The sequence below is a fragment of the Tursiops truncatus genome, chromosome 6, assembly GCF_011762595.2.
Source record: "Tursiops truncatus isolate mTurTru1 chromosome 6, mTurTru1.mat.Y, whole genome shotgun sequence".
Classification (NCBI taxonomy): Eukaryota; Metazoa; Chordata; class Mammalia; order Artiodactyla; family Delphinidae; genus Tursiops; species Tursiops truncatus.
Window position 1 is genome coordinate 81,617,949 of NC_047039.1, and position 26,515 is coordinate 81,644,463.

Sequence of the window (26,515 nt, forward strand, 5' to 3'; positions counted from 1 at the left end):
AGAGACCTCTGGGACAACATTAAACACAACAACATTCATATTATAGGGGTCTCAGAAAGAGAAGAGAAAGGACCAGAGAAAATATTTGAAGAGATTATAGTCGAAAAATTCCCTAACATGGGAAAGGAAATAGCCACCCAAGTCCAGGAAGCGCAGCAAGTCCCATACAGGATAAACCCAAGGAGAAACACGCCGAGACAAATAGTAATCAAATTGGCAAAAATTAAAGACAAAGAAAAATTACTGAAGGCAGCAAGGGAAAAACGACAAATAACATACAAGGGAACTCCCATAAGGTTAACAGCTGATTTCTCAGCAGAAACTCTACAAGCCAGAAGGGAGTGGCATGATATACTTAAAATGATGAAAGGGAAGAACATACAACCAAGATTACTCTACCTGGCAAGGATCTCATTCAGACTCGATGGAGAAATCAAAAGCTTTACAGACAAGCAAAAGCTAAAAGAATTCAGCACCACCAAACCAGCTCTGCAACAAATGCTAAAGGAACTTCTCTAAGTGGGAAACACAGGAGAAGAAAAGGACCTACAAAAACAAACCCAAAACAATTAAGAAAATGGTCATAGGAACATACATATCGATAATTACCTTAAACATGAATGGATTAAATGCTCCAGCCAAAAGACACAGGCTTGCTGAATGGATACAAAAACAAGACCCATATATACGCTATCTACAAGAGACCCACTTCAGACCTAGGCACACATACAGACTAAAGGGGGGGGATGGAAAAAGATATTCCATGCAAAGGGAAGTCAAAAGAAAGCTGGAGGGCTTCCCTGGTGGCGCAGTGGTTGGGAGTCCGCCTGCCAATGCAGGGGACACAGGTTCATGCCCCGGTCTGGGAGGATCCCATATGCCGCGGAGCGGCTGGGCGCGTGGGCCATGGCCGCTGGGCCTGCGCGTCCGGAACCTGTGCTCCGCAGGGGGAGAGGCCACAGCAGTGAGAGGCCCGCGTACCGCCAAAAAAAAAAAAAAAAGAAAGCTGGAGTAGCAATACTCATCTCAGATAAAATACTTTAAAATAAAGAATGTTACAAGAGACAAGAAAGGACACTACATAATGATCAAGGGATCAATCCAAGAAGAAGATATAACAATTATAAATATATATGCACCCAACATAGGAGCACCTCAATACATAAGACAACTGCTAACAGCTATAAAAGAGGAAATCAACATTAACACAATAATAGTGGGGGACTTGAACACCTCACTTACACCAATGGACAGATAATCCAAACAGAAAATAAATAAGGAAACAGAAGCTTTAAATGACACAACAGACCAGATAGATTTAATTGATATTTATAAGACATTCCATCCAAAAACAGATTACACTTTCTTCTCGAGTGCGCACGGAACATTCTCCAGGATAGGTCACATCTTGGGTCACAAATCAAGCCTCAGTAAATTTAAGAAAACTGAAATCACATCAAGCATCTTTTCTGACCACAACGCTGAGATTAGAAATGAATTACAGGGAAAATAACATAAAAAACACAAACACATGGAGGTTAAACAATACGTTACTAAATAACCAAGAGATCACTGAAGAAATCAAAGAGGAAATCAAAAAATACCTAGAGACAAATGACAATGAAAACACGATGATCCAAAACCTATGGGATGCAGCACAGGCAGTTCTAAGAGGGAAGTTTATAGCTATACAAGCCTACCTCAAGAAACAAGAAATATGTCAAATAAACAATCTAACCTTACACCTAAAGGAACTAGAGAAAGAAGAACAAACAAAACCCAAAGTTAGCAGAAGGAAAGAAATCATAAAGATCAGAGCAGAAATAAATGAAATAGAAACAAAGAAAACAATAGCAAAGATCAACAAAACTAAAAGTTGGTTCTTTGAGAAGATAAACAAAATTGATAAACCATTAGCCAGACTCATCAAGAGGGAGAGGACTCAAATCAATAAAATTAGAAACAAAAAAGGAGAAGTTACAACAGACACTGCATAAATACAAAGCATCCTAAGAGACTACTACAAACAACTCTATGCCAATAAAATGGACAACCTGGAAGAAACGGACAAATTCTTAGAAAGGTATAACCTTCCAAGACTGAACCAGGAAGAAACATAAAATATGAACAGAACAATCACAAGTAATGAAATTGAAACTGTGATTAAAAAACTTCCAACAAACAAAAATCCAGGACTAGATGGCTTCATAGATGAATTCTATCAAACATTTAGAGAAGAGCTAACCTAACACCCATCCTTCTCAAACTCTTCCAAAAAATTGCAGAGGAAGGAACACTCCCAAATTCATTCTATGAGGCCACCATCACCCTGATACCAAAACCAGACAAAGATATCACAAAGAAAGAAAATTACAGGCCAATACCACTGATGAACATAGACACAAAAATCCTCAACAAAATACTAGCAAACAGAATCCAACAACACATTAAAAGGATCATACATCACGAGCAAGTGGGATTTATCCCAGGGATGCAAGGACTCTTCAAAATACGCAATCAATCAATGTGATACACCATATTAACAAATTGAAGGAAAAAACCATATGATCATCTCAATAGATGCAGAAAAAGCTTTTGACAAAATTCAACACCCATTTATGATAAAAACTCTCCAGAAACTGGGCACAGAGGGAAACTAACTCAACATAATAAAGGCCATATACGACAAACCCACAGCAAACATCATTCTGAATGGTGAAAAACTGAAAGCATTTCCTCTAAGATCAGGAACGAGACAAGGATGTCCACTCTCACCACTATTACTCAACACAGTTTTGGAAGTCCTAGCCACGGAAATCAGAGAAGAAAAAGAAATACAAATTGGAAAAGAAGTAAAACTGTCACTGTTTGCAGATGACATGATACTATACATACAGAATCCTAAAAATGCCACCAGAAAACTACTAGAGCTAATCAATGAATTTGGTAAAGTTGCAGGATACAAAATTAGGTAAAGATGCAGGATACAAAATTAATGCACAGAAATCTTTGCATTCCTATACACTAATGATGAAAAATCTGAAAGAGAAATTAAGGAAACACTCCCATTTACCACTGCAACAAAAAGAATAAAATACCTAGGAATAAACCTACCTAGGGAGACAAAAGACATGTATGCAGAAAATTATAAGACACTGATGAAAGAAGTTAAAGATGATAACAACAGATGGAGAGACATACCATGTTCTTGGATTGGAAGAATCAATGTTGTGAAAATGACTATACTACCCAAAGCAATCTACAGATACAATGCAATCCCTATCAAATTACCAATGGCGGGCTTCCCTGGTGGCGTAGTGGTTGAGAGTCCGCCTGCTGATGCAGGGGACAGGGGTTCATGCCCCAGTCTCGGAGGATCCCACGTGCCGCGGAGCGGCTGGGCCCATGAGCCATGGCCACTGAGCCTGCGCATCCGGAGCCTGTGCTCTGCAATGGGAGAGGCCACAACAGTGAGAGGCCCGCGTACCACAAAAAAAAAAAAAAAAAAAAATTACCAATGGCATTTTTTACGGAATTGGAACAAATCATCTTAAACTTGTATGGAGACACAAAAAACCCTGAATAGCCAAAGCAGACTTGAGGGAAAAAAACGGAGCTGAAGGAATCAGACTCCCTAACTTCAGACTATACTACAAAGCTACAGTAATCAAGACAATATGGTACTGGCACAAAAACAGAAACACAGATCAATGGAACAAGATAGAAAGCCCAGAGATAAACCCACACACCTATGGTCAACTAATCTATAACAAAGGAGGCAAAGATATATAATGGAGAAAAGAGAGTCTCTTCAATAAGTGGTGCTGGGAAAACTGGACAGCTACATGTGAAAGAATGAAATTAGAACATTCCCTAACACCATACACAAAAATAAACTCAAAATGGATTCCAGACCTATATGTAAGACCGGACACTATAAAACTCTTAGAGGAAAACATAGGAAGAACACTCTTTGAGATAAATCACAGCAAGATCTTTTTTGATCCACCTCCTAGAGTAATGGAAATAAAAACAAAAATAAACAAATGGGGCCTAATGAAACTTCAAAGCTTTTGCACAGCAAAGGAAACCATAAACAAGACCAAAAGACAACCCTCAGAAAATATTTGCAAACGAATCAACGGACAAAGGATTAATCTCCAAAATATATAAACAGCTCATGCAGCTCAATATTAAATAAACAAACCCAATCCATAAATGGGCAGAAGACCTAAATAGACATTTCTCCAAAGAAGACATACAGATGGCCAAGAAGCACATGAAAAGCTGCTCAACATCACTAATTATTAGAGAAATGCAAATCAAAACTACAATGAGGTATCATCTCACACCAGTTAGAATGGGCATCATCAGAAAATCTACAAACAACAAATGCTGGAGAGGGCATGGAGAAAAGGGAACCCTCTTGCACTGTTGGTGGGAATGTAAATTGATAGAGCCACTATGGAGAACAGCATGGAGGTTCCTTAAAAAACTAAAAATAGAACTACCATACAACCCAGCAATCCCACTACTGGGCATATACTCTGAGAAAACCATAATTCAAAGAGACACATGCATCCCAATGTTCACTGCAGCACTATTTACAATAGCCAGGTCATGGAAGCAACCTAAATGCTCATCGACAGACGAATGGATAAAGAAGTTGTGGTACATATATACAATGGAATATTACTCAGCCATAAAAAGGAACAAAATTGAGTCATTTGTTGAGACGTGGATGGATCTAGAGACTGTCATACAGAGTGAAGTAAGTCAGAAAGAGAAAAACAAATATCGTATATTAACGCATGTATGTGGAACCTAGAAAAATGGTACAGATGAACCGGTCTGCAGGGCAGAAGTTGAGATACAGATGTAGAGAACAAACGTATGGACACTAAGGGGGGAAAACCGCGGTGGGGTGGGGATAATGGTGTGATGAACTGGGCGATTGGGACTGACATGTATACACGGATGTGTATAAAATTGATGACTAATAAGAACCTGCAGTATAAAAAAACAAACCAAAAAAAAAAACAACTAATACTAAACTTTCTTTGGGTTATTTGTATGGAAGTATGTTAATATAAATGTTTCAGATATTACATGAAATTTCTAAAAATCTTATATGTTCTGGTATAATGTTATAAGTCATAATTCTAGTTATTACTTTAAAATGTATATCTCAGAAATAACTAAAAAAAAAAGAAAGAAAAGAAAGAGCTCTTAAGCTGCACCAATTGTAAGTAACTTAAGACATTAAAAAAAAAAAAAAGTCCTAGGAAGCAGAAAAGCACAGAGAAGCAACCAGCCTCTTCTCCATAGGCATCTAGCTTTTTACCAAAGGAGAGGTTCCATTGCTCCCTCAGTCAAGAGTTGCAGAAGCTCCACCCCAACCCCCCTTTCTGAGATCTCCCTTTGCAGTGTCCTAATCCACGGGGCCCCTCTCCAGTATGTATGGAGACATCCAAACTTTTATAAACCTAGTGAAGCCCATTTCCTTTCCTTTTCAAGCCCTTTCATCATTGTGACTGTCTGAAATTCTGCCAAGTACAGAAATTAGTGTCTGACTCTAAAAAAAAAAAAGTGATAGAAAATATTAATTACTCTCCCTGTTTTCTTCTACCCATAGAGGTCAACCACATAAAGTCTTAAAAGTAGGCTCCTTGTGCAAAGGCACCTGCCCAAGGGGGCAAACAGGTGTCAAAATGCAGCCCATGACCACTTTTTAAGCCATGAGCCCTGGCCCAGGCTAAGTCAGCCCAGAGAAAGAGGGTCTTTTTCTACTTTCTCTCCCAAAGATGACACTGTGGAAGAGGTAATCAAGGATGTGACCACCGGTTAACCTGTGAGCTGGACCTGGGCAATCAGAGGCTCCTCACTCTCTCTTCTTCTCTCCTTGGGATGTACATTCTGCCCCATGTTCCCACAGTGGGAGCTGTTTCAAGGACACAGCCTTGAGAGCATACGGTGTTGTTGAGAGCGTATGGTGTTGTTGAGACCATGTGGACTGAATATGGAACTGAACCCAGTGAAAGCTTCTACATATACTTTAAGATTTGGCGAGCGGGTGTGGAGATCTACTCAACTCACAGCCACCCAAGACAAGCCTTGTAAGAAAGTTCCCTTGCTTATTAAAACTGCCACCTACCAATCTGGAGTGCTCTGACTCTTTCTTGAGCCTCTCCCTGCCTTCCCTGTATGGGACCAGCTTGCGAATAAGAGACACCTTTACTAACCTGCACAAATTCGTTACCAGAGTGCTAACTGCAAGCAGCAGCCCTACCGTCAATAACAGTATATGACACATGCCACATACATACCTCAGTCAAGCACAAAGGCACTACAGTAGGTTCTCAATTAATGTTTGTTGCATGACCTGTTGAATGAACAGGGCTTTATAAGCCCGTGGTGGATTCAGGAATCTACAGAAAAACAGTTACAGTGAATCTTCATATCCATAGAATCATAAGGACTTTACAGGTCACTGAATTCAAGGCATTCCCTCCTGATACAGGGTTTTTCTACAATATCCTGCTCAAGTGGTCTCTCAATCTCTGAACCCCTCCAATGCTTTGCTATTTAGAGGCAGCACTCCACATGGTTTGGCTCACATGATGTATGTGCCAACACCCTATTTAGTGCAAAGTACAAGTTCATTATACTGGGTTGGAATCTCCCTCGCTGTTAACTGTTATCCACTGTTCCAATTCTCCCCTCCAGAGCAAATCGCAGTAAGTATAATCTGTCGTCCACAGAGGAATACTTCTTGCATTTGCAGGCAGCTGCAGTGTTTCTAAGTTAAACGTATCCAGTTTTGACAACTGTTCCTCACATGCCAATTTCAATATTTCCATTTTGACCACCCTGTTTTGGACATATACACTTGTCAATAGCCCTCATAAAATATGGCACCCAATATACACAGTGGAATATTACTCAGTCATAAAAAGAAACGAAACTGAGTTATTTGTAGTGAGGTATATGGATCTAGAGTCTGTGATACAGAGTGAAGTAAGTCAGAAGGAGAAAAACAAATACCATATGCTAACACGTATATATGGAATGTAAAAAAAAAAAAAAAAGGTTCTGAAGAACCTAAGGACTGGACAGGAATAGAGACGCAGACGTAGAGAATGGACTTGAGAACACGGGGAGGGAGATGGGTAAGCTGGGACGAAGTGAGAGAGTGGCATGGACATGTATACACTACCAAATGTAAAATAGATAGCTAGTGGGAAGCAGCCCATAGCACAGGGAGATCAGCTCAGTGCTTTGTGACCACCTAGAGGGGTGGGATAGGGAGGGTGGGAGGGAGATGCAAGAGGGAGGAGATATGGGGATATATGCATATATATAGCTGATTCACTTTGTTATAAAGCAGAAACTAACACACCATTGTAAAACAATTATACTCCAATAAAGATATTAAAAAAAAAAAAGGCACCCAAACTGAAAATAAGTATTTTAATCCTTCAGGTGTCAGCTTCTGAAAACAACAGTTTAGACACACACAGAAGAGAACAGGATTATTACCTACCTTGATGAATACACAACACTTCTAATGCTACAACCAAAACTGGAATAGCTTTTTTAAGCTGTTATATTCCACTACTGGCTTCAAACTTATGATCAAGTAAAACTATCTTTTTCAAAGAGTGTGAAAGTACCCTCATCCAGAGGATGGATGGATATAGATATATGTGATTTACCAAAACTTTAACCTTACATAATATTTTATTATTCTTTTTATGCCAGACCTATCTTGTACTTTACAGACCACTTTTTTTCCTCTAAACATAAAGAAAAGACCTAAAGTTTATCTCTTGCATTCAAGTCCCTCATTTCAGCCTATCAAGATACTTCTAAGTATTTATTCTATCAGCCTGCCTATTATAAAACAGAGAGCATCAACCCTAAGTACACAAACGACATGTTAAATGAATCACTGCCAAATCTGTTTCATTTTTAATCTACTAGCAAAACTGCCAAATTTTATCACTCTTATAAAGCCAACCTGCTCAGTGACTAGACTAAATGTGGCACTTTCTAGCATCACTTTGCAAAGAATTATGCATGTTACTCAAAATGACCAACCTAGGTATCTATTTTCTGAAAACACACTTTACCTGGTTGATGAACAACTTTTCCAGTTGTATGTTCTTCTTCCTCCTCCTCTTCCAGAATGAAGCCTCCTCTTGTGTCAATTATCTTCGGGGCTGCTTTTACATTAGCCATGCCTACAAAAAGTAAGAGTGGTCAACAAATGAACTAGGTAAGCCCTTATGTTCCCTTGTGCATAAACAGGAACTTTTAAAAATTTAATATATATCAAACAAGACAAGGATGTCCACTATACCACTTCTATTCAACATTATAATGAAGGTCCCAGCCACTGTACTACGGCAAGAAAACAAGACAGGCATAAAGGCTGGAAAGAAAACAGTATTCACAGATGATGTGATTATGTATACAGAATATCCAAAAGAATCTACAATTAGAATTAAGAAATAATACCTAGGAACAGGTGTGTAAAACCTCTACACTGAAAACACCACTAAGAGAAATCTAAGTCAATTCTCCCCAGATTTACCTAAAGATTCAATGTGATTCCATTCAAAACCCCAGCAGTGGCGGGGGGGGGGGGGGGGGGGGGGGGGGGGGGGGGGGCGGGGGGAGGGACGCACGTACGTGTGTGTGTGTGTGTGTGTGTGTGTGTGTGTGTGACTGTGCGCGCAGGCACAGTCAGGAGGGGGAGGAGCAATGGGCGCTGACAAGCTGATCTAACATTTATATGTAAATACAAAGAACACACAATAGCCAAGATAATCCTGAACAAAACTGGAGGATTTACACTACCAGGTTTAAAGATTTACTACAAAGCTTCAGTAATTATGACAGTATAGTACTAAATCAAAGGGGCCAATTTATTGATAGTAAAAGAGAGAGTCCTGAAATAGACCTACACATATTTGGTCACTTAACTTACAGCAAAGGCTCCAAGACAATTCAGTGAGAAAAAGATAATATTTTCAATAAATGATGCTAGGATTTATGACAAAGGTACTACAAAACAGTGAGGAAAAGATGGTTATTTCAATAAATGAACTTTGACTCTACCTCATACAATATACACAAAAGAATTTTTAAATGGATCATAGTCTTGAATGTAAAGGGTAAAAGGTAAAACAATAAAGCTTCTAGAAGAGAACATTGGAGAATAACTCAATGAACTTGAGGTATCCAGAAACTTCTTCAACATGACACAAACGTATTAACCGTAAGAGAAAAACTGCAAATTGAACTTGATTAAAACTAAGAACCTGGGCTTCCCTGGTGGCGCAGTGGTTGAGAGTCCGCCTGCCGATGCAGGGGACACGGGTTCGTGCCCCGGTCCGGGAAGATCCCACATGCCGCGGGGCGGCTGGGCCCGTGAGCCATGGCCGCTGAGCCTGCGCGTCCGGAGCCTGTGCTCCGCAACGGGAGAGGCCACAACAGTGAGAGGCCCGCGTACCGCAAAAAAAAAACAAAAACTAAGAACCTCTATTCATCAAAAGACACCATTATGAGAGTAAAAAGACAAGATACAAATCGGGAGAAGCTATTTGCAATATGTATATCTGACAAAAGACTTATCCAGAATACGTAATGAAATCCTATAAACCAGTGAAAGACAAATAGCCCAACTTAAAAAAAGGGAAAAGACCTGAAGAGAAACTTCACAAGTGAAGATATGCAAACAGCTAGTAACCACATGAAAAAGGTCTCATCATCATAAGTAATTAGGAAAATACAAATTAAAACCATACTGAAATATCACCATTCCCACCAGAATACTCAAAATGAAGAAGACTGATAATACCAGGTGATGAGGGTGTGGAGCACCTGGGACTATCACTCACGGCTGGTAAGATTTTAAATTCATATAATCATTGTTCGGCAATGCCTGCTAAAGTTAAAATATACATCTCCCCTATAACCCAGAATTCCATCTCTAGGCATGTACACAATAGAAATGAGTGCATATGTCTACCATAAGACATATCAAAAATGCTCACAAATGTTTTCCTCGTAACAGCCCCAAACTGGAAACAACCCAAATTTCCATCCAAAGGAAAATGGAAAAACTACGGTATAACAACCTAAAAGAGTACTACAGAACATATAAATGAACAAACTACCAACACATGCAACAACACGGATGAATCTCTCAGGTATTATGTTGAGCAAAAGAAGCCAGTTACCGTATGATTCCATTTATATGATGTTCAAAAACAGACAGTACTAATCAAATGGTCGGAATGATAGTTACTTCTGAGGGTGAATGGTTGACTAAGAACTGCCATTAGGGAAACTTCTAAGGTTCTGGAAGTGTCTGTACAGTATATTGATTGCTGCGGTATTGACATGAGTATTCACACAGGTCAAATTCAGATAAGTGCATTTTACATTAATGTATGAATGTTATAACTAATTTTTAAAGACAAATTTAGTAGGTATTATCTTGCTTAAGTCTAAACTCCCCTTCTCTGGCCTCAATTTATTAAATAAAGGAATTAGAGTATAAGCCTGTTTATACAGTTAACAGCAATTCTCATATTCTACTACATTGTCTGTCCATCTCTCTACATCCCTTCATTAGACTGAGTGCTTTTATCTCCGTAATTCTGAAAAATAGTTAAGCATTCCACGAATATTTACTGACTGGATAGAAATCAATGAATGTATCAGAATATGATTTTGATTTCATGAATAGTGTAGCAAATGATTAGAATGATCATTCATGAGTGCAGTAAGAATTAAGAAGGGAAGCTGGAGTAATCAAGACCATAATCTGAGCAGGATCCTGAACAATGGTAAATCATGCCAAAAACAAAGCCCAATTTCTCTCTACTGCTATGCCTTGTTTGTTCCCCAGGCCCTTAGCACTACTCTTAGCAACACATTCTACGCAAGTTCTTCTCAGTTTTTTCATGGCATGTCATAGCACACACAGAAAATGAAAACTGTACAGTACACTGAAATAAAAGTACTACAAAGATTAAAAATCTCAGCACCTACCCAACTCTTGAAGCACTGCAGGTTGTATACAATGCTGTAACACAGTTCAGTTCTTTGGCAAATACCTAAGAAATCTAACAAAATATTCATGCTACCTTGCTTTCCATTATCAGACATTTAGTTTAATACCACTTTATGCTCTATTTCGCACCCGTGTTCCACGGTCTTTTAGTACAGATCTAGAAACCTTTATGGAATAATGAATATGAATTAATCAATGCAGATGGACAACTTTTTGTCCTGACCCTAGAATGCTTCAAGTTGGGAAAGGAATAAAAGAAAACCACTATAAAGCAGAAAGGATGAGACCGGAACCATTAAAACTGGTTGCAATTTGCAGATTCAGTGTCAGTATGAATATCAAGACACGCAGCTCGCTCTTTTCACTCATCCTTACTTCTGGCTGATGAAAAAGGGTAGTGGATGACACAGCTCTGACCGTGCTCAACTGCTCACACAGTATGGATATAGGCTTAGGAACACCTGTGCTTCACATTATAGAGGTGGTCGTGAAGAACCACGTGTCAACCAAACTGTATTTCCCTGAGGAAAATTATTAGTTGACCCCACTGGAGAATTACATGATACACACATACATGATAGGCAAAGAGACAAATAAGCCGCCAAGGGCTGCCCTAAGAAAAGGGAAAGATGAAATCCAAACAAGAATAACAGCCTTTCTTCCTATGGGTGAGAGAGATGCCTAGTATAGCAGAGGCAGCTGGAGAGCAAGGAAAGGCCCCGAACCCAGGGTCAGATGACCCGAGTTCTAGTCCTGATTAGCCTTTGCACTTACTGGGATGCACCTGAGCAAACCCCCTTTCCTTTTCTGATCCTGTTACCACCTCAGTAAAACAAGGATACCAAACCCTGTCCTAATTATTTTCTCACAGGTTAGCTGTGAGAATCAAATCAGCCAATTTGAAAAACGTGAAGCACAACAGGTGCCATTCTGTTAGCCCCACGAAGGCAGCAGCTAACGTCTGTTTGCTCCCAGCACGGAGCAAGCACTGTGCCGGTTACGGAATATGCACTCAATCACCCTGTGTTAAACGGATGACTGAGGGAAGCTGGTGCAGGACCACTAGTTAAATGTGTTACAAGGTCTAAAAGCTTTACACAAAAACCACCCCTGGGACCGGTGGAAGCTGCAGGAAGAGAGCAGAAAGGGAGAGCTGAGGCACTGGCTGGCATTTCCTGACGACGAGGGCGGCTGCATTCCCAAGCTAAGGACCGCCCAGGAGCAGGGAGGAAAGGCCAGGGCTGGGAGTCAGGAGTCGCCCTGTGGTCTCGGACAGCCCACTGTGACAAGGCCCGCTGAGCGGATCCCACCCCCACCCCCCGCACCTGGGACTGCGGGAGGGTCTGCGCGGAAACGCTAAGGGAGTGCACGCCACACCCAAGACGCTGCCCCCGGTCCGCAAGGAAAGAGAAGGGGCAAACGCCGCCCGGGCCCAAACCTCCGGTAGCCGCAGCCGCTGTCGCCGGGTAAGGCCGGGCCGCCAGCCGGGCCTGGCGCAGCATCAGCGCCCGCTGCCGCTTCCGCTCGATGCTCGCCCGCACCGCGGCAGACAGCTCCGCCGGCTGTTCTGAAACCGCCGGCTCAGACGAAGCTCCCCCGGCGGCCGCCATCTCCGTGCTCCCCCAAGGACTGTAGCTCTAGCCCCGCGCACGCGCATTGGCTACCCGAAGCGTGCCCAAGCCCCGACGGCGCCGGCACCGCCTCCGCGCCTGCTCCACGGCTCAGCCTCCGACAAGGAGAGCGCCTGCGCAATTTGAGAAGCACGTGGGAAAGGGAGGGGCGGCGGGCGGAGTCTGCGCACGCGTCGCCGCGGGGAATATTGGCCAGCTTGTAACCCAGGGGGAGGGCCTTGGCAGAGATCGGTGATGGTCCTCTTTAAAATAATAGTTTCGCTTGGTGGTTCAGAATATGGACTTTGGAGTCAGACTTGGGTTAAATCCTATCTCTAACACTTGCCATCTGCGTGACTTCAGCAAGTTATTTAACCTGAGTTCAGTTTCTTCAGTAGTAAAATGAGGATAATTACGGAACCACTTCCATGGTTGTTGGGAAGATTGGATGTAGCCTTTCAGCACAATGCCTGGCACATAAAAAGCTTTCAAAAATTATGGCAGGACTTCCCTTGCAGTCCAGAGGTTAAGACTCGGTGCTTCCAATGCAGGCGGCGCGAGTTCCAAACCTGGTTGGGGAACTAAGATCCCGCATGCCAGCAGCACAGCCAAAAAATGTAAAATGAAATAATAAAATAAAATGGCAGCTAGTAGTAATAGTAGTGCCAATCAAGAGAGATCAATAGATGATTGGTCTGACTACTTACAACACCTGGCCTAGATTCGAAATGAGAGCGCCTGGGTTTAAACTCTCACTTGCTGTGACATCAGGCAAATGCAGCACCAGGTTCCAAAGGTTGGTATGCTTGAGCTCGGCTGTCTTCTTTTCCTTGGAATATTTCTTCAGTGTGGATGAGCTGCCACCAGGTAGACAGTGGGTTAGGATTTGGGCCAAATCCTGACTTCCTAAACATGTGGCAAATGAAGCAAAAGAAACCCTGCATAATTTTCTAAAAATGTATGTTTTTTCTTTTTTTTTTCAGCTCTTCTGTTTTTTTCTTTATTACAAATAAAACCTAACTGAAGCCAGAAAACATTAAGTTCTAATTACTACATATACCATTTGGGACTAGTTTTTAGAGCAAGCTGGCACACTGAGGTTTCCCACTAATATTCAATGATAAAAGTTTGAGAAGCACAAACTAGTGGTTCTAATCTATCAAATATATGTATATTTAAACTGGAGGACCTTATATAAAGCAGAGAAATGCTGAGCTCTTCTGGTTGAACTGGAGACAGAGACCTCAAGCCATCCCTACTCCCTTTCTGCTCAGATTCTTCTTGCTCCCCATCCATTGATCTCGTCCAGGTGATAAAATCTCAAATTCTATATGACACCTAAAGCACGAGCAAGAAAAGAAGAAATTAGAGAAATTAACTTCATCAAAATTGAAAACTTTTGTTCATCAAAGGACACTATCAAGAAAATGAAAAGACAACTCACAGAATGGGAGAAAATATTTGGAAATCATAAACAGGTTTCCATGTTCCCTATCCAAAAGTAGAGCATTCCTAAGAAACCTTTTCTAAGCCAAAATGGCATAAAGCAAAGAAGCAATTACCTTAGGACACATCTTGCTAACGAATGCACATGCACAAAATAAATCGAGATAAAGCACAGATGCTCACAGACACAGTTCAAAGCTATGGCAGCTGGATGCTAAGATGCTGAAGGTAGTTCCCTGGGAAGGAGCTTGGTGGTGTCATTCTCTCAAAGCGCGCTGCCTCTATACTGCCTCATGCAAAACAAACTCGAACACTATTTTTGCTTTTCCCCTTTTTTCCTGAAAGCGGAAATCTTCTTCACATTTCTTTCTGTTAGCGAAAACAGGTACCAATGAAGGTCTTTCATAAAAGCAAATTGAGATAAAGCAAACTTGAAAAGCGAGGGATACCTGTATCTGAAAAGGGAACTCTTACAACTAAATAACAAAAAGGCAAATAACAGTTTTTAAATGAGCTAAAGACTTAAATAGATATTTTTCTAAAGGAGATATACAAGTGGCCAAACAAGTACATGAAAAGAATTCATCATTAGTGAAATGCAAATGAAAAGCATCAGATCAAAAGTGAAGTGCGATACCATTTCACACCCATTACTATGACTAGAATTAAAAGGGAAAAAAAAACAGAAAATAACAAGTGTTGGCAAGGACGTGGAGAAATTGGAATCCTCATACATTGCTAGTGGGAATGTAAAACAATGCTGCCCATGGCAAACAGTTTGGCTATTCTCCAAAAAGTTAAACATATAGAATTACCATATAAGTCAGCAATTTCACTCCTAGGTAGAACTCAAGTCCTCAAAGGTTGAAAACAGGTGTTCAAACAAAAACTTGCATACAAATGTTCATAGCAGCACTATTCACAATAACCAAAAGACTGGAACTACCCAAATGTCCATCAAATGATGAATGGATAAACAAAATGTGGCGTATCCAAAAAGGAATATAATTCAGCCATAAAAAGGAAGTACTGACACATGCTCCAACATGGATGAACCTTGAAAACATTATAGGGACTTCCCTGGTGGCACAGTGCTTAAGAATCCACCTGCAAATGCAGGGGATACGGGTTTGATCCCTGGTCCTGGAAGATCCCACATGCCGTAGAGCAACTAAGCCCGTGCACCACAACTACTGAGCCTGCGCATTAGAGCCCGTGTGTCACAACTACAGAAGCCCCTGCACCTACAGCCTGTGCTCCTCAACAAAAGAAGCCACCACAATGAGAAGCCCGTGCACCGCAACGAAGAGTAGCCCCTGCTCGCCACAATTAGGGAAAGCCCACACACAGCAACAAGGACCCAACACAGCCCAAAATAAATAAATAAATATATTTGTTTTTTATAAATTTCTTTTATATGAAACATTTGAAATAAGCAAACCCATAGTAACAAAAAAGCAAATTAGTGGTTGCCAGAGACTGAGGGGAGAGGGAAATGAGAAGCGACTGCTTAATAAGTATGGGACTTCCTTTTGGGGTAAAGAAAATGTTCTGTTGTAACGGCTTCACAACATTGTGAATGTACTATGTGTTACTTTTTAAATTTTATTTTATAATAAGGTTTTTAAAAATTCCAATTCTAACTGGGCCCAGGCAGGTAATGGAAGTTAATGAATCCATCCATGTGTGGGGCTCTGGCAAACTGGAGTGTGAGGGCCCCACTAAGGGAAAAGCTACTGCACAGCTCCAGTGGGTAGACAGAATTTGGGCCCATTGTTGCCAACTGCCCAATGTTTGAAGAAAAGTAACTACTTCTCAAATTGTAATGCACATACAAGTCACATGGTGATCTTGTTAAAATGAGCATTCTCATTCAGTAGGTCCATGGTGGGACTTGAGAATATGCATCTCTAATGAGCTCCCTGATGGGGCTGCAGCTCCACGAACCACAGATCCAATAGTAAGGGTCTGGCCCACAGGTTCTCAAACTTGGCTGCACGTTGAAAGCACCTGGGGAGCTTAAAAACCACAGAGTTTGATATCATTGGTCAGAGGTGGGATCTGGGCATTAGGATTTTATAAAGCAACCTCTCCCCCACCCCCATGATTCTAATGGGCAGCAAACTTTGAGAGGCAGCACCCTTAAATGACCCCTCTAGACTCTACACAGCTCTAGGAGCATCTAAGGCTGTGCAATATTTCTGTAGGACAAGGTAACAGTTCTCCCCCAACGTAAATTTTGACAATTAGCCACTAGAAACTCCTCCCCAGAAAAGCATTCCAAGCTTGAATATTGAAGGACATAGACCATAGCTCAGATGCTGCACCAGCCCTGGTATTTTGTTAACTCTTGACAAACTGTTGAATTTCCTTTTACCGGTAACTCCCTCTCCTTGGGCTTCCTGACCTTTGTTAGCAAGTTTCGTGTAATTGGGTCTGAATTGTTAGCTGAGGCCTCAACCGAGGTAAACCGAGACTCCTCCTTTAGAGAAAAGAGGAGTACATGCCCTGATCTGTGCGTCCCACACAGTGACAGAGGCTGCAGGGCTTGCCTGGAGCACAGGGGCATGAGTCATCTTGGTGGGGGCACAAAAGGAAAACAGGCAAGGAGAATAGACCAGTGGATGTGTCCTTGCTTCTTCCCATTCACAATGTCGGGAGAAACCTGCAACTACATCTATCTTCCTGCTTTGTACCTCTCACATCCCAGATCAACTGTGATCCTGGCTGAAAGAGGGGTAAGTAACAAAGCACAGGAAGAACTGAAAGCCCTTAATGGAGGCTGAAAAAGAGCAGGCAGGTAAGAATGGAAGCCAGGAAGGGGAATGAGAAACTTGGCAGTGTTTCCTGACAGGGCCTCCTCTCTGAGAGCATTTCTGGGGTTATTCATGCCTGAGATGACAGGATGTGAACATATTTGTCTTTATTATCTAGTAAATAGTACATGTGTGTGTCTTTCTTTTTTACTTTCATTTTTCCCCTGATTCCTGGGGCTTTACCCCCTTAATGTGGTTACTTTGAACATCGTTGGCATAAATTCACAATAGGAGAACGAACATCTGTGGTAAGGAGCATGCCAAGGGGGGAAACTGTCTGGGACAAGGATGCAGCAACACAGAAATTAGCCCGATCCTGTAGACCTAAGCTGTATTGATTTAGTAACCAGGAAATGCAGTCTCTTTTGGCTGTGATTGACGCTCCTTCTGGAAAAACTTAGATTTCAACCTCCCTGAACTAAAAGATAAAGGGATTGAGGCAAAAACATCATATTGGAACCTTGATCAATAAAATGTGTGTGCAAAGGGATTTAGAAAACATCTTAAAGACTCACAAAAATTTTCTTTCCAGAAGCAATAAGAAGTAGGAGGGTCCAAACATTCAACTAAGGACAGGACCTAGGAAAAATGATTATCAGCACTGGAAGACAAAATCCAGTCACCCACTGACCAGCAAGGGCAGATCTTCCCGACTCTGCATTCCCCAGGCCCTGAATGTGGCCCAAGGGACCTTGCTTCTTACTACTTCTTCCGGGAAACTTGCCTGTCTCCTTCCTCAGGCTCCTATGAACCTCGTGTGTGCTGGTGTTGTGGCTCTTCCACACCAGAGGTGATACCTACCTGCCGTCCTTAACTAGATTATCAGGTCCTCGAGAGCTGGGACCGTCTGGTTCATCCCAGTATCGCCAGCACAATGTGTGGCACAGAGTAGCTGCTCATTAAATGTTTGTGGAATTAAATAAACAGAATGAATAATACTGAATAAACCTAGTCGGATGTCTCACCAGCACCGAAAACTCAGTGTCCAAAGCTGAACCTGACAACCACCTCAGCTCTGCTTATATACCTGTGGTGACAGGGAACACTCTACTTCAGAACAGCCTGCTCCATTGTTGTCTAGCTTTGGTCAGTGTTTTTTGCAATAAAAATAATAATAGTAAACACTTACATGGTGCTTAGTATATGATATAGTAGGTGTTTTTAAGCATTTAAAATTTATTAATTAATCTAATTTTCATAACTACTCAATGAGTATATTCACTAGTGCCAGTTTATAGATGAGATAACTAAGGCACAGAGATGTTAAATAACTTGTTCAAGGTCAAGGTGACAGAGCTGAGTTCAACCAGGCACAGCCCAGCCCCAGTATCAATATTCTCAACCACTAAACTCTTAAGTCTCGAAATTAGAATGTCTTCCTCTTACTTCTCCACTAGTATTTGTTCTGCCTGAGTTAATGCAGAGCTGGGATCAGAAACCAGGTCCTTTTAATACCCTACATGCTAACCAAGTGGCTTGAAACAGACTGGACTGTCTTTGTCTTAAACCTGATCTGAGAGTTATTATTGCCAGTCTTAGATAGGGCCAAGGGAGGATGAATGTGGTCCAGGGCTCATTCATTACATGGAACTCCAATCTACATAATGGGGTCATAATTTTGTGGTTCCCTGTTTTCTTACTATCCCCAATTGGGGTTTTTGTTTTCCTTTCAATTACCTTTATAAAAAGTGTGGTTGAAACTTTTATTCCAACTTTTTTTTTGGCAAGTACTTCCTCTAATAGTTGGAGTTCTGTTGAATAGGTGAACTGTTTGTCACCAGATGTACTTGCTTTTACAGTTTTTATAATGCTTGGAAATTGGCTGAATGTCTCTGGCTTCCATCCCTTCTCTGGTCCCACTACTACTGGCCTAGTTTAGCCCCCATCATCTTTTGCCTGACCAGCCTCTAAGCTGGTCTCCCAGCCTCCAGGCTGACCCCTTCTGACCCATCTTCCACTTGGCCTTACAGCATCTTTCTAAAGTACAACTTTAAGGAATTCCCTGGCAGTCCAGTGGTTAGGACTGGACTGTGCGCTTTCACTGTGCGCTTTCATTGCCGAAGGCCCGGGTTCAATCTCTGATCAGGGAACTAAGATCCCACAAGCTGTGTAGCATGGCAAAAAAAAAAGTACAGGTTTAACCATTTGCTCAAAAGTCATTTGACCCAAGTCTATAGCTAATCCCCATCATCTGGTTTCAGCTGCCTTTTGCGGGGACTTACCTTCTGTGAATCCTCATTGAACTTTATGCTTTAGCCAAACTGGTCTATCTTCTAAGCCAGTCCTGCATTCCTCTTGCTTCTGAACTATTTCTCTCCCTGCAATTCTTTTGTTCATACACTCACTCACTCATTCTTTCATTTGTATATTCACTCAGTCAGCAACTTTATGACACCATGACACCGTGTTCCAAGCCAGGTCCTGTGCTGAGGACCAGGAATACAGCAATGAATTAATGGTCCTCCTCTCAAGGAGCTTCAAGTCTAATCTGGATTCTTCCTGATCACATCCATCACCATCTGTCACAATCTTATCTGAAAGGATACTATTCCCCTCTCCTTGAAGCCTTTTCCCAATGTTTCAGCTACAAGTAACCTCTTCCCTTCTCTGAGGCTACTCCATTACCCTCCACCTCCATCTCCCAAGCACCCCCATCTTCCAACCTTGCATCCTGTATTATAATCATGCAGCTGCCTTATCTCCCCTGGATGATACAAGATGCCTTCAGCTTCTTAAGGCAGAATCCCTCTGCATCCAGGGACCATCAGAGGAGCTAGTCCAAGGTGGACACCTATCCAGCCAGGGCTGCTGAGAGACACTGTATCCACCATGAGTCAGGCAGAACACATCTCAGAGAGGTTCCACAAAGCACTCACAAAAGGCAGTGTCGTACAGCTTTATAAGGTTTAAGTCACATACCATACAATTTACCCATTTAAAGTGTGCAATCAAATCATTTTCAGTATATTCACAGTTATGCAACTATCACCACCATCTATTTTAGAACATTCTCATCACCCCAGAAACAAGCACCATACCCATTAGCAGTCACTCCCCATGTCCTCTCAAACCCTCTCAGTCCTAAGCAACCACTAATTTGTTTTCTGTCTCCATAAATTTGACTGTTCTGGACATTTCACATGAACGGAATCATACAACATGTGACCTTTTGTGTCTGGCTTCTTTCACCTAGCATAACGTCTTCAAGGTTCATCTATGTTGCAGCATGTACCAACATTTCACTTTTTAATTGCCAAATAACATTCCATTTTATGGATATACCACATTTTATTTAATCCATTCATCAGCTGATAGACATTGAGTTGTTTCCACTTTTCAGCTATTATGAATAATGATACTCTGAATGTCTGTTTACAAGTTTTTGTGTGGTTATGTGTTACCACTTCTCTTGAGTGGACACCTAGGAGTGGAACTGCTCAGTCCTACGGTAATTCTACGTTTACTAGTCTGAGAAATCGCCAGACTGCTTTTCCAACGTGACTGCATTATTTCATATTCCTACCAGCAATGTATAAGGGTTTCAATTTCTCCACATCTTTGCCAATATTTATTATCTTCTTTTTTACTATAACATCCTAGTGGATATGAAGTGGTTTCTCATCATGGTTTTGATTTGCATTTCCTTAAAGATTAATTATGTTGAGTATCTTTTCATGTGCATATGGGCCATTTGTATTATCTTCTTTGGAGAAATGCCTATTCAAGCCCTTCGCCTGTTTTAAAATTGGATTATTTGCCTTTTTATTGTTGAATTGTAAGTGTTCTTTATATACTGTAGATATCCCAGAGTCTTTAATTGTTTTCCTTATGCTTTTTGTATTTTCTAAGTCTTCTACAATGGTAATGAGTTACTCTGGTAAGCAGAATATCTAATATGTGATACTAACCTACCCGAACATATAGAAATTGTACTAATCAAACTTATGAAGGAGATTAAGCTAGAAAGCGTGATTAATGTGTTTGGGGTTGTTTGTTTGTTTGTTTTACAAAATCAAGATCCATTCCTGGAGGAGTGGAGCTGTGGGTAAAACAGTACTAAGTGTGTTAGTGTGAACTTCGTCATTTCAGTTCAACAATTTTGTCAGAGTGTCTGATGAAGTGGTCTCTTTCTGCCTATGTGGGAGGTGACATTAGATGATCTCCAGGACCATGTTCAACATTCACTGTCTATGATTTTCAGTTAAGGCAGGGGTAGAACTCTCTTCTCTTGAGAAGGGTTCCTGAAAAAATAATCTGAAGGTCTCGGTGTCTCACAAACTCAGTGGCGACCAACATGTGATGTGACTGATGAAAAGAGATGATGTGATCTGAGGTGACAAGAATAAGAGCAGGATGTCTGAACTGGGGGAGACGTTTGTCCTGCTGATTTGAGCTGTTCAGACCACATCTGAAGCTGGTGCCCACTTCTGGACAATACTCCAGGAATCAGAGCACTGTCCATGTGGCCAGGATGGAGAGGGAAGGGCTGGGAAGAAAGTGTTGGGAGGGAGGCCAATTCAGAAAAGTTGTGATCAAGGCAGTACATCTCCAAAGGGCTTCCCTGGGCAGAGGCATCGATGTGGTCTGCCAGGCCTTTATCATCTCACTTAACTGGAAATTCATAGCAGCCTCACTGGGCAGGATTTCTTCCTATCTCAGACCACAAGACCCAGTACTACACTCATGGCCAGCTCCAGTGGCCCCTCATCTCGGGAGCTGAAGACTCAAGTGGCAAGACGGTGAAAGTCTGACCTGAGGTCCACACAGCAGGGATGAGAAGACATGAAAGACCCTATAGGGCAGCAAATTCAAGTTGTCATGAGGTCCAAGCTAGCAATGAAAACCAATGGAGCCAGTTGAGCACTTGCCTTTTAAATGTATAGAAATTTCTTCACTTCCACAGATAAATATGTCGTACACTATTTTTCTTAAAACAAATGACTTGGTTTTTAATTTTTCCTCTTTTCAGAAAGAACTAAAAGATGTTTTTATTTTTGGTTTTGCAATAAGAAAAACAACAGCACATGTGCAGTCATCCTTGTTCCTGGGGCAACAATAGGGAACCGAGAGGACAGCTGTGACAGGACTGCAGCAGGCCCAGTGAAGCCAGGCCTTCTACTTTGTTAAAGAAGAGCTAAAAATTGGGATTTTTACGTGAAATCTTCCAATTTCTAAATCTTGATGCTGTTGTTTAGAATATATCATACAGGCTTGAAATCCCTCTACAACACCTCTTCTGTGGTCTTCTTAACTCTGCTTGCATATCCAGGGATTGGAGCCCAAGCCTACGAATTCAGCCACCTCTGTCTGTGGACTGCTGTGATGGATAGGAATGGACTCTTCAACTTAAACTGAAATCAACCCCTTTACAGTACACTGCGCCAACCACCCCACAACCTGCACAGCCTCTGCCATTAGTCCTAACCTTCACCTCTCAGCCACTCCATCCATTCATTCACTCATTTACACACATACACCAGGGGCCCAGCTTCACAGCATCCGTTGAATCCAGTGGATGGGAGTCCCCCACAAGTTGAATACGTGTTTTCTTTATCTCTGAGTCCCTTGGGGCCTAGAATAGAGGGAGGTCCCCTGGGTGGGAACATGGTCTCCCAATCCCTCTCCTGAATGAAGGCTGCCGCCCCAGGAAGAAGTTCCCTTGTGGACCTTGTGTGTGGCTCTCCTGGGCAGTAGCCTGGCATTGAGCAGGAGCTCAGGGTTTACTGGATCTGGACCCTGGGCAAGTCACTGATGTCCCAGCCCAGGCCTCCCCCTTGTGTAAACAGGGGCATTAACACCCAATTCCTGGCAGATTTTGAGGTAGGTAGAAGTCATTTTAAGGGGAAAGTCCTACACACAGCATCAGGATTGTGACAAGTGGTATTGACATGGAAGCGTGGAAGGAACTTGGGGTCCCACAAGGCTGGGTTTGAATCCAGGCTCAGCCATTTTGGGCAGAACATCTAAGGTCTAAGAGCTCCTACTTCCTCATCTATAAAATACGGATAAAACTGCCTAGTCTACAGGCCTGTTCTTTGGATTCAAAATTAGCAGTAGTGGCACACGTTGAACGTCCTGCACAGTAGGCACAGTAAGGGATAGCTGTTGTTGCTGCCATAACTGGTAACCAGTAGAGGGCACCAAACTACTCCATAAATGAACCCGGCCTGGTGCACTCACCACAGGTGCCAGAAAGCCTTTACCTATGTGAAGGCTACGGGAGATAGATACACACACACACACACACACACACACACACACACACACCTTGTACATTGGAAAGTTAGAAATTACATTTTACATTGTACTATTGGGCAGGGGGTTCATTTAATAACAGAAGCAGCTTGGAGTAATGGAAAGAGCACCCCAGAGAGGAAGGCTTACAGGACGTGGGTTCTTGTCCTTGTGCTGTGTGACCTTGGGAAAGTCTGGACCCCTTTTTGAAGCCCGAGAGGGTCAAACTGTAATCTCTAAGGGACCTTCTAGATGTCTATGACTAAGATTCTGGGACAAATATATTTCATGAAGCATGCAGGTGGTCAGGGTCGCGATGGGGGAAATGGACTAAACGACCCCTGGATGCCCTCCTGCGGCTGGGATTTGATGGTTTGTACACAGTCACGGGGAGCCTCGTACGGGCTAATCCTGGCCTTACAAAGGAGTGCGGTTAGAGTCGTTGGGTGGTGGCGAGGTTTTTCTGCAAGCACACACGATGCTTATCATCTTTTGTGCAGGTTGATGCCGAAGCCCCAGAGACCACCCAGCCTGACAAAGAAAGGAATTCTTGTCTGCAGTTGACAGCCTTCAGGTTGAAGGCTTTCCATTTGCCCCGGAGGCTGTCACTCGCAGAACAATGGCGACGAGCAGGGTGGCTCTCACCTGAGACTGGCGCTGCTGCGGGGGAGGGGGAGTGACTGCTGCCTCTCCTCCCAGGACGTGGAGGCGGTAAGATCTCTCAGCCAGCAGCAGGCACTCAGCGGCAGACGTGCCTGGAGAGGCTGTGGAGGATTATTTTCTGCGTGGATGGGGTCTCACTCTACAGATCAGAAAGCAGTAAGTGCTTAGGACATCGCTCTTCATTTTAAAAAATTATAATGAATTATTGATACACACAAAACATAAATCAATCTCAAATCATTATGTTGGGTGAAAGAAGTCAGACACAAGAGATTACATACTGTATAATCCCATTTCTATGACCTTCTGTAGAAGACAAAACTAAGCTATGGTGCTAGAAATTAGATCAATGGCCGCTTCCTTAGGAGAGGGAAAGGTTGACTGCAAAGGGACAGGGAGGAATTTCCTAGGGGGTAGAAACTCTGTCTTGACTGAGTGATGATGAGATGGGTGCACCTTTGTGAAACTCTGAACTGTACACATAAAATCACTGCATTTTATTGTACGCAATTATGTTTCAATAACACTGATAAAAACTAAACTGTAAAAACAAGTTTAGGGAATTCCCTGGTGGCCCAGTGGTTAAGACTCAGTGCTTTCACTGCCGTGGGCCTGGGTTCAACCCCTGGTCGGGGAACTAAGATCCCACAAACCGCATGGCACGGCCGAAAAAACAAACAAACCAAAAAACAAGTTTAATGACTTTCTCATTCTCAAAAGAAATACTTGTTGGGAGTTCTCTGGTAGCCTAGTGGTTAGGATTCCGGGCTTTCACTGTAAGGGAACTGAGATCCTGCAAGCCACGTGGCACAACCAAAAAAAAAAAAAAAAAAGTTCACATTAGAAGACTGAGAAGACACAGATATGGTGAAAAATAAAGAAAAATCTTCCATAATCCCATCACCCAGAGGTAAACATGGTTATCTCATTTTGACATGGGTAGTGCCAGACCTTTATTTTCACAAAAATGAAATCATAATCTGCATTATCATTAATCTATTTATGCATTAAATTGGCAATATAGGTACATAAGTAAAACTTCAAAAGGTACGAAAGGTCATAAAGTGAAAAATAAATCTCTCTCCCAGTCCCCCCTCCCTAGAAGCAATTACTCGTATCATTTACTTGTATATTCTCCTGGAGATATGTTATGCGTTTACAAGCATATATGCGTGATGATCCTTAAGGGAAAAAATGGTAGCATACTCTATACACAATTTGTACCTGTATTAACCTATATATTTTAATATAACATGACAGGAATATCTTTCCATGTTATTGAAATTTTTCTACAGTGTCATTTTTAAGCAGCCTTTGATTCAAGTAGAACATAAAAACCAAAATATGCAAAAATTATAAGTGTAAAGTTCAAAGTGTTTTCATAAATTGAATCTACTTTTATATCCAGTACAAATATAAAACAATAGATCATTACCAGCATTCCAGAAAACCTTTTGGACCTTCTCCTAGTCACTGTCTCCTCTCCTGCAAAAGAAGCCACTATCCTGACTTCTAATTTCTAATGAGTTTTGCCTGCTTTTTGAACTTTATACAGTATTTATGTACTGATAATAGAATTATACAGTATTTATTCTTATGTCTGTATGCTTTCACTCAACAGTATATGAATGAGATTAATTCATGTCATTGCATATAGCAACATTTCATTCACATTTAACTGCCATATAGTATCCCTTTGTATAAATATATCACAATTTATTTATCCATTCTGCTGTTGAGGGACATGGGGGTTGTTTTCAGGTTTTAGCTGTTATAGATGCTATGAGCATTCAGTAGATGTCTTTTGGTGAACATATGTATACATTTCTGTTGCATATATGCTTAGGAGTGCAACTGCTAGGTCATAGATATGCATATATTCAGCATTAGCAGAAAAAAAAAAAGTCTCCAAAATGGTTGCACCAATTTACACTCTCTCCTGCAGTGTATGAGAGTTGCTCTACATCCCACCTACAAAATCAACTTTAATGGCTATGTAGCATTTCATTATACAGACATGCCATACTTTATTTTACCTGTTTCCTGTAATTCAGGGATTCCTAACTCTTTTTGAGCCATAGACACACCGGCGTTCTGATAAAGCTTGAGGACCCCTTCTCAGAATATGACATAGTAAAATGTGAGTTTTATTATGAACATACCAAAGGATAACATCTAGCAGCAGGTCTAAAATCACAGTAACATCGAAATTTCAAAATGAGCATAAATATTAAAATGCTTACTCCCCTTTTGTGCTGCTTTTCCTGTGAAATGCGTATCTTAGCTTTTGCCAATTTTTAATGGCCTATTTATTTTCTAATTTTTATATAAGCACCCCTTGTGTATTATAGATATTACCCACCTATGTGAAATGTTGCAATTTTTTTCATTTGTCATTAGCTTTGCCATTACATTTGGGTTTTTTTTTTGGTTTTTTTAATTTCTTTTTTTGTGTGTGTGGTACGCGAGCCTCTCACTGTTGTGGCCTCTCCCGTTGCAGAGCACAGGCTCCGGACACGCAGGCTCAGCGCCCATGGCTCACGGGCCTAGCCGCTCTGCGGCATGTGGGATCTTCCCGGACCAGGGCACGAACCCGTGTCCCCTGCATTGGCAGGCGGACTCTCAACCACTGCGCCCCCAGGGAAGCCCAACGTTTGTTT

General features: G+C 41.7%; 2 protein-coding genes and 1 pseudogene across 8 annotated transcripts in view; all 3 read right to left on the reverse strand.

Moving 5' to 3' along the window:
• XPA (XPA, DNA damage recognition and repair factor) overlaps positions 1-26,515 on the reverse strand; it is a 94,637-nt gene that overhangs the window by 35,166 nt on the left and 32,956 nt on the right. For 3 of the 5 annotated variants that reach the window (XR_012332600.1, XR_012332599.1, XM_073806327.1), the window contains exons 1-4: positions 23,838-23,949; positions 13,886-14,034; positions 13,453-13,553; positions 8,133-8,243 (exon numbers count right to left, since the gene is read on the reverse strand). Coding sequence is in view for 3 of the 5 variants with exons in the window: in XM_073806327.1 (XP_073662428.1) it covers positions 8,133-8,243; positions 13,453-13,553; positions 13,886-13,992 (319 nt within the window). In the remaining 2 variants the exon portion in view is untranslated. Of the gene's footprint in view, positions 1-8,132; positions 8,244-12,524; positions 12,808-13,452; positions 13,554-13,885; positions 14,035-23,837; positions 23,950-26,515 lie in introns of those variants that run through there. The other 2 variants (XM_073806326.1, XM_019948888.3) reach the window with 2 other exon arrangements.
• The window catches only part of TRMO (tRNA methyltransferase O), a 226,826-nt gene that overhangs the window by 12,799 nt on the left and 187,512 nt on the right, over positions 1-26,515 (reverse strand). For all 3 annotated transcript variants that reach the window (XM_073806324.1, XM_073806322.1, XM_073806323.1), the window contains one exon: positions 8,133-8,243. The gene's annotated coding sequence lies outside the window, so the exon portion shown is untranslated. The remainder of the gene's footprint in view (positions 1-8,132; positions 8,244-26,515) is intronic.
• The window catches only part of LOC141278992 (nucleophosmin pseudogene), a 206,643-nt pseudogene that overhangs the window by 12,799 nt on the left and 167,329 nt on the right, over positions 1-26,515 (reverse strand).